Below are 13,953 nucleotides of genomic sequence, written 5' to 3' on the forward strand. Positions count from 1 at the left end.
GTCGGGTGTAAGATTCAGAAACGTGTGTGCTAACGCATCATCACTGTATTTTTTAGAACTGTCAGCCCATTGTACTGCTGACCTGGCTAATTCTTGTTCATCCATAGAATCGAGCACATGGTACCCCCTTCGTTCTCGAAGTAATTTATCAGTAGCCTGGAATAAGTGTTCAGGGGTCCTTGGATTTGAGATAGCTGCTTGAGAAATTCTGTTACATTCTAGACGTATCGGACGTATTGTATTATTAAAGGATCTTCCTTTTCCTACATAAGCTATCGTTTCTCTAGCTGGTAATTCTAATTGTCCTGTGGTCATTTCTGACTGTTCCTCCTCCTCTCCCTCTGATTCAGTTTTATCCGCCTCTAATCTTCTTTCATGTATTCGTTCTACTTCTTTTCTGATCTTTCGGTGCATAACTTCTATACTCTTCTGTTTATCATGTTTTCCGTCTGCTATATTCTGACCCCATCTGGTAAGTACTTGCATTTCCTCCGGATCTACCTCAGGCCTATCTCTGTTTCTGATCAAGCAGTTTATGAAGAAGCGTAATAATAATTTTTGCATGTCCACTTTCTGGTATTCCATGGCCTCGCCAATACTTTCAGGACCTTCCCCTGTTTGGATAAAGTGATATATTTTGTCTAGGTGACCAATCCTTCCTGGTAACGTCATTAGATAGGTCGAAACTCGTCGTAAACGTACTGATGATAGCAACATTCTGTCGTGTTTACCGGGCACTGGATCATATCTACAATCTGTAAGAGGCTCATTAAATATATTGTGATTAGCTGTTTGGGGTGTACGTTGGTGTGCTAAATCCCTATAAGTCAACCTAGGTGCTGGCGGTGGCGTGGAAAAACCTCCTGTCGCACCTCCTGTCGCGCCTCCTGAGGTGCCAAGTTCAAAAGGATTTGTTGGATGTAGGGTAGAGAGTGTAGATGCAGGAAGGACTGTAGAAACAGGTGGAACGTTTAGAACGTGAGGAGGAGTTTGTTGCTGCGGAGGTGGGGGCAGATGATCTTGGGGTTGAGCGTTGTCAACAGGTGGTGCGCGTGGCTGCGCACCATTAGCATATTCGGGGGCTGCATCATCTAAATAGGAAGAAAGGAAAATGTCCTTTGTGGTCTTGGGGTGTACTTTAATCGGGAGTAATGGAGGTGGCAGATCTTTTGGTACCTCCAGGGTGGCCTTAGGCAAACCCTCGGCCAGAAGAGGATACATACCATTCATAAGAGTGTTTCGTTGTCTGTCTACTTGTTCTGTTTTTACTCGGATACCTTCGTCAATTAATATGTTTTCTCGGGCTTTGTCTGAATTCTCTCTACTTTTCTCTTCTTTTCTGAACGCTTTCTCTGCGCGTCAATGCGATTCTTTACGCCATAGTTCAATGGCCTCTTTCTGTGACTGTCTGGCTTTCTTTTTCCATAATACTTCTTCTACTCTCATGATGCAATCTGCATCCCATGTCCCAGCAGCGGGCCATCTCTGACTCTCTGCTAAATCCTTGGTGTAGTCCACCCATAAATCAAGATATAATACGGCATCTAGGCCATGTTTATGGTACATAAAGTACCCTGGAGTGTCCCTAGGTGGAATGGGAACGGCTTCCTCGAGTATCCCTTTTCTAGTTTTTATCTGTCTTAATTTTGAAAATAACGGCATCTTGAACCTTGCTACTTGGGTCTTACTCGAACTTGAACACAATTAATACAATAAACACAATAATGAAGATCGAACAATAACTCATACCACGACATTTAAAACATATCAAAACATTTTAGAACGAACAATAATAATTAGAATAAAACTAGTTAACTGCATAATACTAGATGTACTGCTAAACAGTACAGATACACTGCTAAAACAGTGCAGACCAGGTCTGTGTACCCAAACCCGTCTTGACCGGCACAAACCAATGTGCACGTCTAGATGCGACCCCAGCAACGGTACTCACCGGGAAGCACGGAACGGAACAGAAGGCCTCGGAAGTCTGGACTGGACTAGACCAAACTGGACTGGACTCGACTCGTGACTTAGATACTTCGGAACTTCGGAATCTGGTGGGCCTCTGTATACCTCGGATCTTGCTCTCTCAGCTAGGCTCTGGTCGGGATTCTCCGCACTCCTCACCGCCTCGTCTGGGTGTTGATCGCAGCCTCAGTCGCCCCCGTTGGCCTGAGGGAGATACAGGAAATCCTGCGGGTACGCGCAGTTGTCCGTTCGGCTGTGGCAGGAGACCGGGTCTGCAACGCACCTCCGGCGCGTGGGGTGTGAGAGGTGTCCCTATTCGGGCGCCAATTATGTGGTAAATTTAAATTACCTAGACTTAATTTATGCGGTAAAATTCAATAAGAATAACTCAGTAAAAATAAGAGGCAGAATCCGTGGTATTTGAGGTTATAAAAGGGAATTTATTCCTTACAAAGGAATTATGGTTCGAACCAGGCAATCGGGTTCCGTCACCACGAAGGTTCAGGAAGGGATCGGCAATACATTATTGACAGGTTATCATATTTATAGTAAATGCATTACAGTGAAGACATATGCAGAGGGCGTTACAGCTGAGAAGAGAGATAAGAATACACATACGTAATGGAAAAGGCGTTACAATAGGCGTGCATAAAGGCGTATACTAGAAACGTCATTATGATGATGACACAGGTGGGTGGATCCATAAGAGAATCCTGCAATGTCAGCAGAAATACATGGCAGAGATGCGCGCACAGCCGCATGACGTGTGATTGACGTGTAACTAGAGGGTGAAGGGGACTTGACATTTTGCCCTACATGAGGAGACAGAAGTCTGGGATGTCAGAACAACCTAATCCCAAATCGTATCTAATATCTTGTGTTTAAGGAACTATATTATCTGGAAGGAAAAGTCTCTCAGGCAGAGGCTATCCTATACTAACTATTAGTGCATATATAAGCGTCTACATGAGATGCGAGGGGCATGGGCCTACCATGGCAACAGAAGTCATGAATTACTTGCTCGGAGACAGTAAGGCCGAGCCCTTTGCTCTGCAGCTGGAAGGATGTTTACCTAAACTACTAGACAGGAATGTATTTCTCGAGGAGCGGAGCAGATAACTTGAAGGCTGAATACAGTTTTTGGCAGGCAACAGGCCGGGTCAGGCACCGTTAGCCGCGCAGGAAGTAAGACAAAGGTCATGGATACAGATGCAGGTCCAGGCTGGAGCATTCAGAGGCAGAAGGCAGGAAAAGCTCGATGGCAGAATTCAGGGCCTACCTTGCCAGAGCTGGAAAACGTGAAAAGTACACCATATAAAGACGGTGGCAAGGCATACTTAGGAACGGAATATCTGACCCATTCATGGCAGATCTGAAAGAGGACATGTTGACGTTGGACACAATTAGATTTGCGTCTTCATGGCTTGAAGTGGAGGGAACATACATGTACTTGTAGCATGTACATGGAGCCGTTGGGGTCTAAGATAGGGGACACAATTGACCATAAAAATTCATATTTCCTCACCATGTAAGAGCAATTGTCAACAATGCTAGTCATAGCAACGTCCCTGGGGTGTATTGAGGAACTCATGCCATTTCCTGAAAGTCAGTGGAGTCCTCCAGTGCACGGCCCGTTTCATGGGTAGGATGATTATATCTGCGTTGCATGGAATGATGGACATTGTGAACATTGGCCGCAGTAATCGTGGTACAAAATGAGCTTTGTGTTAGGCCAGCATTATTTTGAAGGGTGTGAAGAAATGTGAATGAAAGCCTTACTACACTGATCTACACAGATTTGCAGGATCAGTTCTGTGAATTGGGCCATGCTGATTTGTTCTTGATTCTGTCTCACAATATCTTATAGAGCAATCTCGTCAGATATAATGATCAGATATAATGATCAAATATTCTTTACAAATATTTCGTCCTATTCGTTGTAGATTTTAGGCCATCATTTTCATAATACATTCTGAAAATATCTGGTACCACATTTCACTGTCTATATCTCTGAGCCATTCATAAATCTTCATCGTTTGCTTTGCTGAACTCGACTAAAACTCAATCAGATGGTTCAGAATCACCAATGATGTAGTCCCCATGGTCCCTTTTCTCTTTTTAAAAGGCACAGAAACTGTGTGAGAGGCATTTCTTATGGACACTTTGAGACGGGAGATCAAAATATATATGAAGCAGTACGGCCATTGTACGAAGGACAAGAGCAGAATATAGCGTAGCCATTACGCGTTGAACATCCGCAGACTCCTTGGTTTTATACTCCTGTGGAGTGTGAGGCACTGAGAGAACTTGACTTCAGCAGATGTAAGAGTACCAAACCTACACCAGGGCAGTGGAGGAGAGTAAACTTGACCATAGTCATTTGCAGAAATATATATATATATATATATATATATTACCTACTGGCGGTCGCCAGTAGGTAGTTATAGTTAGGACCACGTTTCCATAGGAAATCCGCAACATTCTATTTTGAATAACTTTGGCGCCGGTCGACGAATCCTCGCGAATTTTTCAAAATAGGTGGGGCGCTACGCTCCGCTCCTACCCTGAAAGTCTTGGGGGATTCGTCAAGCGGGGGCTGAGATAAAAGGGGGGTCCCAAAACACGTTTTTCCCATGCATTTTTCCATAGGACCTTTAGACAGGGCTACAGCCCGAACGGCTGAACAGAATTACTAGAAATTTAGCAGAGAGGTAGTCCTCAGGTCAAGGAAGTGCCTTTTGTAGGTTTGGTGTAAATCTGTTCAGTAGATTCTGAGAAAATAGCCTTTAAATCAATATATATATCTGAGCCAGCTTACGGTGCGCTTACGGTACGCTTACCGTACGCGTACGGTGGCGTGCGCGAGCGCGATTCTGATTGGCTCTTAGATCTAAGTAAACATTCGAATCGGCCGAAACCAGGAAGCGGCGGCCGCCATTTTCTCTCTCGCACTGAGAGTGATTTTTAAAAAATAAAGCCCAAAAACATGTAAAGGGGCTGTTTAGACAGCTCCCACACACATAGCCATGTTGAGGGAGTCCCCAAAGATCCCCCAAGGCCAAAAACGGAATTTTTATTTTTTCGGTAATTTCGCCGATTACGCTTACCGTACGCGTACGGTAAAAAATGTAAAAAAAAAAATTATCCACACTCTCTCCACCCCGTGTGCAATTGGTGCCCGAAGGCCACCAATTGTGCATGGCTTATTACACATGAGATAAACTAAAATAGTAAAAAAAAAATAATAAAAAAAAAAATTATCCACACTCTCCACCCCGTGTGCAAATGGTGCCCGAAGGGCACCATTTGTGCATGGCTTATAAAATATACGAAAAATTACAATATTACCTTTCAAAACGAAGTGCATCATATGTCCTCCATGTGCGCACGGTGCGCGAAGCGCATCGTGCGTACATGGCCCATCTAGCGTAACATGGGCACGCGGTGCGCGTAGCGCACCGCGTGCCCACCGTGCGTGCACGGCACTAACTGCGTAAAGTGGGCGCGTGCTCACTGTGCGCTCACGGTGCGCGAAGCGCACCGTGCGCGCACGGAACGAACTGCGTTAAGTGGGCGCGCACGCCACGAATGGCGTGAAGTAACTTGGCATTTAAAAAACCGTACAAATTCACTGAAAAAACCATAGGTTTCACACACGTTATAGTTAGGAATTAGCATTTAAAAAACCTTGCAAATTCACTGAAAAAAACATAGGTTTCACACATGTTATAGTTAGTGGAAATTTTACTGATAAAAAACCAATGAAATTCCCCTGTTATAGTTAGTGCAGGCAACTATAACTCACGCGACCGCAATCTTCTGCTGATGACATATGTGTCTTTATGGAAAAAAAATATTTGTAATATATGTATAGCTAAAAATGTATGGAAGAAGACATGGGCAAATAAGTGTCTAAATACAGTATTAGCATCAGCAGAGGATTGCGGTCGCGTGAGTTATAGTTGCCTGCACTAACTATAACGGGGGAATTTCATTGGTTTTTTATCAGTAAAATTTCCGCTAACTATAACATGTGTGAAACCTATGGTTTTTTCAGTGAATTTGCAAGGTTTTTTAAATGCTAATTCCGAACTATAACGTGTGTGAAACCTATGGTTTTTTCAGTGAATATATATATATATATATATATATCTCCTTTCCAGTCCATTTTAAATATGATGCTGAAACACAGTGTAAGGGGTCTGGACTGTGAGAAACAGTATTATTGCTGTGACCACTCAATATTGGTATGTAATCCTGCCCCTTTAACCCCAATGACGCTATGCTGAAAACGTCATTGCTGTGGCCAGTCATTATTGGTGTATAATCCCTCCCCAAGAATGCTATGCTGAAAACGTCTTTTTCACACTTACAATGTTGTGAAAGGGCATGAAATTAGTTCGTCAAAATATAAAAAATTATTAAAGTGAACATGCTTTCATTGCAACAAAGAATATCAATATGCTACTATAACTGCAGATTTTGAACTGCAGATTTTGAACTGATTATTAAGAGAGAATGAATTTTCTTTCTTATGGTGCAAGGAAAACTCCATTTATCTTCAGAAATCAAAAGTGTAACTCCTCTTTCCCAGTGCACAGCACTTGAAAATAGCGAAGCTGACTTTGCATCCTAGTCTTTGAGATATTGTTTCAATGTTTTTCTTTTATAATACTTAAAGTGAAGGGAAATGCAGCTGTTAAAGTGTCCTCCAGTTCACACAGGTAAAAGACATCGGTTCACAGATAAACTATCAGTATTAAGCTTCAGGCTTATTATTGGGCGTGTTCCACAAGACTCCTTGTGTGGCATTACGATTGGAGCTGGGTAGCCGTGCACACATGCATCTTACTGGGGACAGGGATTCAGGATCCATTGATTGCACCCAGGATAAGCACCTTGGTTTTGTACTTTGATTTGGCCCTCGTCTAAACTAAATCTCCCTGTAACTGGTAAGCGCAGACTCAAATATGTAATTATCTCTTCAAGAATTATTTTAACTGTGGCTCCTAGCATCATAAGACTTTGCAGATGTTTTCTGACCATTGTGCAATCAGACTTTCTCTCTCTTCAACACCACTGAGGTTGGGAACACGAGGACTGACCCTCTTACAAACACATGGGCAATGCATGAAAATATCCTAACTCAGAAAGTTGCTTATGATCCTTGATAGTGACTGCAATAATCAGTCATGTTCAGCCAATTTTTTTTACAAAATTCCAATACACTTTTTGTGCCTTCTGAATTTGGGCTGTCTTATCTGTGTTCACTAAAAGGTTGCCTCTCCAGAAAGGCCTATTACAAATTAAACGTTGTTAGTTCTGGGAATTGTATGTCCAACTTATTACAAATGCTGTTAAGTCTTTGTTGCCCTCACTTGTGAGAACATCAAGACAATTCCGGGAAACTGTCTAGTACTGATTTGATGTGCATTTAAACACTTACCCTATGCATAAAGCAAGCAACTAGAGATTTCTGAAAATTAGAGCCCAGTGGAAGTCTATGGGGTGTGTCCTGCATGGATCCCACCACTTGTTCTTTCTCTTAATTCTGGAAAATGTTAATCTTTGTACACAAAAAAACAGGATTTCCACACATTTCTGTGCTTTAAAGCTCCAGAATTAGTACTAATGCCAAAAGCCCTACCACCCAGCATTCCCACATATCTCCAAATAAAAACAGTTCAGTGATTAAACGATAGCATATCTTTATGGCAACGTGAAATCTTTTTACCACACGGGAGAAGGTCCAACCCATAGAGCAATCGCAGGTGGAATGTGGGTCTCTCACAATAGGCAGTAGGTTTACAGCACCAGGCAAGATTGAGAATTATATTTCTAGGCTTGAGGGAACATTTGATAAGTATCCTCATTAGAGGATATAACTGATACATGAAACCAGAGGAGAGGTAGTAAAAAAAGAAACAAACACAAGAGGCCACTAAAATTGCGATAATGGGCACACCCTTTCCAGATGTGATAATAGATTACAGAAGTTGTGAAGAATGCAATAGGACAAAACCAAATTAGGGTAATGGGATGCGAGGAAGAATGGAAGGAGATTACCCGGCTGAGTTTATAGCCACAGGGTAATGGATCTTCTTCAGTAGGACTTGGAGAATGATCGTGTCTTTGTGGAATAAATATCGCAGTATCAAGATGGACTACGTATTTTACTTCCAGAGAGACGCCAGAGTCCTGGCAATGATACCATCCTTAAGTTACTAACATGTATCAAATAGCAAATCATGTTTGAACCTTAAGCAAAGAGTCCTCCATTTCATGAATTCAGCCCAGAGCCTCATCAAAAATGAGGAGTACCTTTGACCAGATAAAAAGTTTGTAGCTTAAGCAATGAAAGCAGATTGACTTTCATCAGCGCAATTGCAAGTTACATACAAATGGAAATAGTACATCTTCAGAAATGCACAGAGGTAGGAAGAACTGTAAAATTCTGTGAATAAGAGGAAAGAAGGAGTTGAATGAGAGAAGGTTTTGGGAAGTGGTTGTGGCGGCACCCCTCGCTGTCACACCTTCCTTTGATGTTAGTCATTGTAGGAAGCTAGCTCTTTATATAGTGGAGCAAAATGAGGTTCACTGTGTAATGAGTCCAGACAAACCCAGTTGGTTTACAGAGGCAGAAATGATAACCCAAATGCTCTCTTTTGTGATAGTGTGGACGAGCAGCTAGGCTCATCCGAGGATAGTGCTCAGCATTTATTGCACACACAAAGGCAGTAAGTAAGACACAAACTCAATAAAGAAATCCATCACCAATTTACAAAACTAACACAGATTGGATATGAATTTAGATACCAAGATCGGAATCGGTTAAGTACTTTGAGTTATGAATTTTTAAAGGTTTCAAAAGTTCACAATGCAATTCCTGGAGCGGTAATGTTCTCCTCTGGGGGAAAGACATATACAGCATTCAGCCACTTGTCAGCGACTTACAAGACCCTTCTCCGGAACTTAAGTTGAGTATGGGACAAGGTCCAAGGCAACACCTCGAGCGGCTCTGGGGCGTCCAGGTGCAGAGGTGTGTTTCAGCATCTGGTGCCCTGTTCACTTCAATGAGGAACGGTCTGGTTGAAAAGAGGCTGCAAGTTGGGACTGGGGGGCAAGTCTGGGTGAACCCACTGGGGGGGCTCGGTGCTTGAGATGCTCAGACACGTAGGGACACTGTTGGTCCATTTTTCCTCGGGCTGTGGTGCTCTGGTGCAGTGGTGATTTTAGGTTTCGGGTTTGTCCTGCAGGAGACACTTGCGGTTGAGTGGGCCTGCACAAAGGGGCTGCAGGCGGTGACTGGGACTTTAGTCTGGGCAATCCCAAGTGTGAGCTCAGCCTTTGAGGGTCTCGGGACCCCGTTGGCACTGTCCCCTCCTTTGGACTCGGGCTGTAGGGCGTGGGTGCAGAGGTACTTTGATGTGTCGGGTGGCAGTGGTCGGATGCTCACTTTTTGTCTTGGTTCTGCAGAAAAGGGGCAAACCGAACAGCTGGGCCACTCTTGATGTGGTAGTCACTGTCCATTAGGTCCCTTGACGTACAGGCCAGTATTCCTTGGTATTTGTGTCCAGGCTGGACACAAGAAGCCTTGGTTGCTGCCAGTGGTCCAGTACACCAGGTGTTGGTACTGTGCAGCTCCGGTTGGTCCTGGTGACTCCGCACTTGGAGGGAGAATGGATCTGACCTGAGGGAGCACGGTGACCTCTTCCTGGGCGGCTGCAGCGTTTTATTCCCGGTAAGTGTCAGAACTGTGAACTGGACCTTGCTTCTTGAGTGCCTGAGGCTTCAGGGGAGTAGTTCCTCTACTCCAAGGGAGTTCTGTGATTTGCAAAGCACGGGCAGCATTCCAGTTTCTTGGAGGTTGCACAGCAGCAGGACGTGTCGGTTTCTCCACAAGGATCGGGTGCAGCGCCAAGTCAGTAGTTTCTCCTCCTTTCTTGTGGAGGCAATCTTCTTTGTCCAGTCTTTCTTTTTGTTTGTCAAACCTGAAGTCCTGGCATCAGGGCTGCCACCTGAATACTGTATTTAGGGGTGTTGCAGGTAGTAGACAATGGGCTTACTTACCTTTAGGGTGATTACACCCTCTGTATGACCACTTCCTGTCCTGGTGCCCAAATGGGCAGTGGGTGGCATTTCCCCTGTCTGGGGAAGTCAGGGTCTCATATCAAAGGTGGGGAGAGGTATTTGAAGCCACCTGCCTTGATTTACTGATTCCTAGTCATCCTGCTTGGAGGAGGTGATAACATCTCCTGCCAGAGCAGCCACTGTTTCTGCTTTCAGAGACCGCGGGCTCTCACGGTGGGTCAGAAACGTGTCTGTGGTGGCAGGCTGGTCTACACCACTCAGCCAATACAATAGAGGTCGGTAGGAATCAGTGTGTGTTTATTAATATGAGGTGTTTGATACAAAAGATCATAGGCTTCAGTGAAGCCATTGTGTAGCTGGGAAACTCGTTTTGACCTGTGCCCAGTACATACCTTAACATGGCTTCACTCTTCACTTGTACTGTCAGTAATTGAACTGGCCAGCACAGGGGCATCTCTGCTCATGCAGATATGTCCTTATATGTAATATAATGCACTCTGCTTTATGACTGTAAGGCCTACTGTAGAGGTGACTTACAAATTGTACATGCAGTGTAAGGGGACATGGCACACATGGTGTGTGCCATGGCTTGTTTTCCATTTTTAGACCACTTTGTTACGCAGCCTGCAGTGGCAGTCTGCATGAGTTTGATGCTGGGTGGCTTAGAGTGGCACAAGATATGCCACAGCTCTTAGGGACCCCTTTTAGTAGCTATACCCTAGTTATGAGGGGTACCACTTACTAGAGACTTACAGAGGTACTAAAGGCCTGAACAATTGACCAGTTCCCTTTTTTTGGGGGAAAGAACACTGGCACTGGGGACCTGGTTAGCAGGAACCCAGTGCATTCCAGTCAAAGTTGCAGCAAATACCAGGCAAAAAGTGTGGAGGGGAGGCTACTGCAATAAAAGACGTCAGTTGATTTTGTAGTGTGTGATACCTCATCACCAGTGCAGTGTGTATTCCTGATTTGTAGCTCAAAATTAGATTTTTGTAAATAATTAAGGCCATGTAAAAAGCTTCTGTGTATTCTGGCCATTGTATTTCAATCGGGGTCACACAAATCAAGCTACTACTCAGTATTTCAACTTTTCAGGTATAGAGTAGACTTGCACAGAACATATTGGTCTTTTTCTCCTCTTCAGTCACTGTACACCTGACGCAACGCTCTGATAGATTTGGTTTATTTCCTGTCTACGTTTGTACTGTTGTGCTCTATATAAAAATAACAATAACATATATATTTTTTTAATTCTGTCCCTCACATTTTGGTAGGCCTATTGTCTGGAAAACAAAAGCCCAAAATGTTACCATGCAAAAGGAGACAAAGTTGCATGGAAGTAATATAGATCATTTGTTGTGATTCGTATACTTGCTGTATTTGGGTCAATAGGCACCCAGGCATAATTTTCAACCACAGACATCTGAAAACTACAGTGCTGGATGAATCAGGTGTGTCATGGTTTGCCTAGAATCTACAGCGTGTTCTTACCCAGAACCATCTGATAACATCTAACTTTGACTAATGCAAAGATTATTTCCTCACATTTCTGTCTCAAAAATCTCCGGAATTGATGAGAACAACAAATGTACTACTACAAGGTGTTCTCATAGTTCTCCATATAAAACTCGACGCATTAGAAGTATGGGAGGACCTGTCATCCAAGAGAAGGCAGTCCAAAACACATTAATGTGTTTTTTTTTTAATAGAGTTTTATATAGCGCGAACTAGACGCGAGACATCTGGTATCAGAGCGCTTTACATGAGCACCAGTTTCGTTACAGGTGGGAAGGAAGCTTGAGGAATATAATAAACAATTCCTTTAAATTGATAGGATTATCAGGGTACACTGTAGGGTTCATTGTAGTCACCAAGCTGGTTTCTAATCTAGATTTCAGAGGGAATCTTCTCAACTGCCTGATTCAAAAAAAATATATATATAATATATATATATATCTATCTCAGATACAATTTTGAGAGAGTGCGGATTGGTGTAACTGCCAGAAAAGTTTAAAACCGCTTTTTACAGTTCTGAATAGAGAAACCATTTTGAAATTGGTAGAATTTGTTAATGATTTTTTTTGCTTATGAGTGGAGCGCAAAAAGTGAAGCAATTACCTCAACTATGTTGATGTAAATATACATCTGAGTTTTTCAGTTTGGTATCTACCGTTATTTGATGTGGCATAAGTGAAGCTACAGCACCCAGAGCAAAATTCACAAAACTCATGTAGGAAAGCATCAATAAATCTATCACTAAAGCAAAGTCCTTATACGTTAGGGATGTTATCAAACAAAACCTTAATTTGGGTGTGTCTTATAGGCAGCAGAGCAGATGAAATTACCACATCATTTACGTTGCAGCAATTTTAAATTGGGAAAGTAAGTGACCAGGAAAGCTAAAGTTGTATTAGGTTGCCCTCAATGCTTGTAGAATTCCCAGGCACACGTTATGGGAGTGGCTCTCTAGGGTAGAGAGGGTGAATCATCCAAGTCATCCGTAAACACTTGATCACTTTTCTGGTAAAGATCAAAACATGAGAAGCAGTTCGTGCAGAGGTGGACATTTGCCCAAATTCATGTAATAAACAATTGTGTTAGAGATTAAAAAAATTACAGCTGTGCGAAACATTAAATATAAGGGCCAGTGAGAATCATGTAGTATGTTTATAGTAACCATGAAATATTCTGAAATTATATGAGACCCGGCCATCCAATTTACCTGTAAATTGACATGTAAGCCACGTTTTTCATTCTGAATACCCTGGCTTCAAGGTTAGGTAACACACCCCAGGAAACTAAACTATTTCAAAAGGCAGTTTGTCCACTGAATTGATCTTTTTTTGTTTTTGAAATACACATCAACTTATTTAACTAACCTGGCCATTTGGCTGGTCTCTTAATAAATAGGATGCTTACCTCTCTGGATCATAGTTTGAATTGCTGCCTGGAGAAATATCTTTTTAAAGAATAATTTTTTTTTTAAATGTTTCAAGAGACCGAATAATGTCGAATTCATTGCAGAGCTTAAAAGTTGTGTGGTTGTTAAAAGTTACATTTGTCTGCTTATCTGATTTTCTCCCCAACAGTTAGTCTGCCCCCTCCTCTGGTTTCTCTCATTTTCTTTTCATTTACCTGGTTTTAAGTTTACTCTTTTCTAACTTTGAGTCCCAAATGTCTAGTAAGTTCCATCATCATATGTTGACCAAGAGAGCAATGTGTGGTGTTATGTCTGACTTACTGTCAAATATTTTCTGGCCAAAGATCTGTAATTTCCTAAAGTGCATTTGAGTACTGTTAACAGTATCCCTTCTTTTTTTGGTATTGCACAGAAACCAGGCGTTCCCCTTGCCAGGAGCACATTGATTACACACTGCTATAAAGATCTGGGATTCATGGATTTCATCTGCACACTAGTAACCAAAGCAGTAAAGGTTGGTATTTAAATCCTAATGTTTCTCTCTACCCACAAACCCTGAGTATGTAGTGTGCAACCAGCAGCCCCTTACCTGCCTCACCTCGTGTTCTCAACTACTGGACTCTCTAAAGAAATGTACCACTTAAGCATGGGGGAGGTAGGGAGACTCTCTCCTTGTAGACATCTCCGTCAGGGTTCTGGAATCTCAGTAACCCTAGCGCAAGGGAACCTTTGAATTAACATAGACTGGAAGTTTGAATCCCCATGCACTGCAACTAAGAACACAGTAATTTCCCTCACAGATGTAGGAAAGTCCCCCTTTTGTTATGGTCACCCACACTTTTTGCCACTAGTACTGATGTTTTTTGACTGATGTGCACTGGGTCCCTGCTAACCAGGCACCAGTGCTCTTTCCCTAATACACGATACAATGTTCTAATTGGCACACACTTTGGCACCCCTGTAAGTCCCTA

At 42.8% G+C, this 13,953-nt stretch overlaps 1 protein-coding gene across 1 annotated transcript in view; it reads left to right on the forward strand.

The window, feature by feature from the left end:
- Window positions 1–13,953, forward strand: part of HEATR1 (HEAT repeat containing 1) — a 326,965-nt gene that overhangs the window by 29,748 nt on the left and 283,264 nt on the right. Inside the window, exon 5 of the mRNA XM_085611426.1 lies at window positions 13,395–13,496. Coding sequence (XP_085467552.1) covers window positions 13,395–13,496 — 102 coding nt within the window. The remainder of the gene's footprint in view (window positions 1–13,394; window positions 13,497–13,953) is intronic.

Source organism: Triturus cristatus, chromosome 6 (assembly GCF_964204655.1).
Source record: "Triturus cristatus chromosome 6, aTriCri1.1, whole genome shotgun sequence".
Lineage (NCBI taxonomy): Eukaryota > Metazoa > Chordata > Amphibia > Caudata > Salamandridae > Triturus > Triturus cristatus.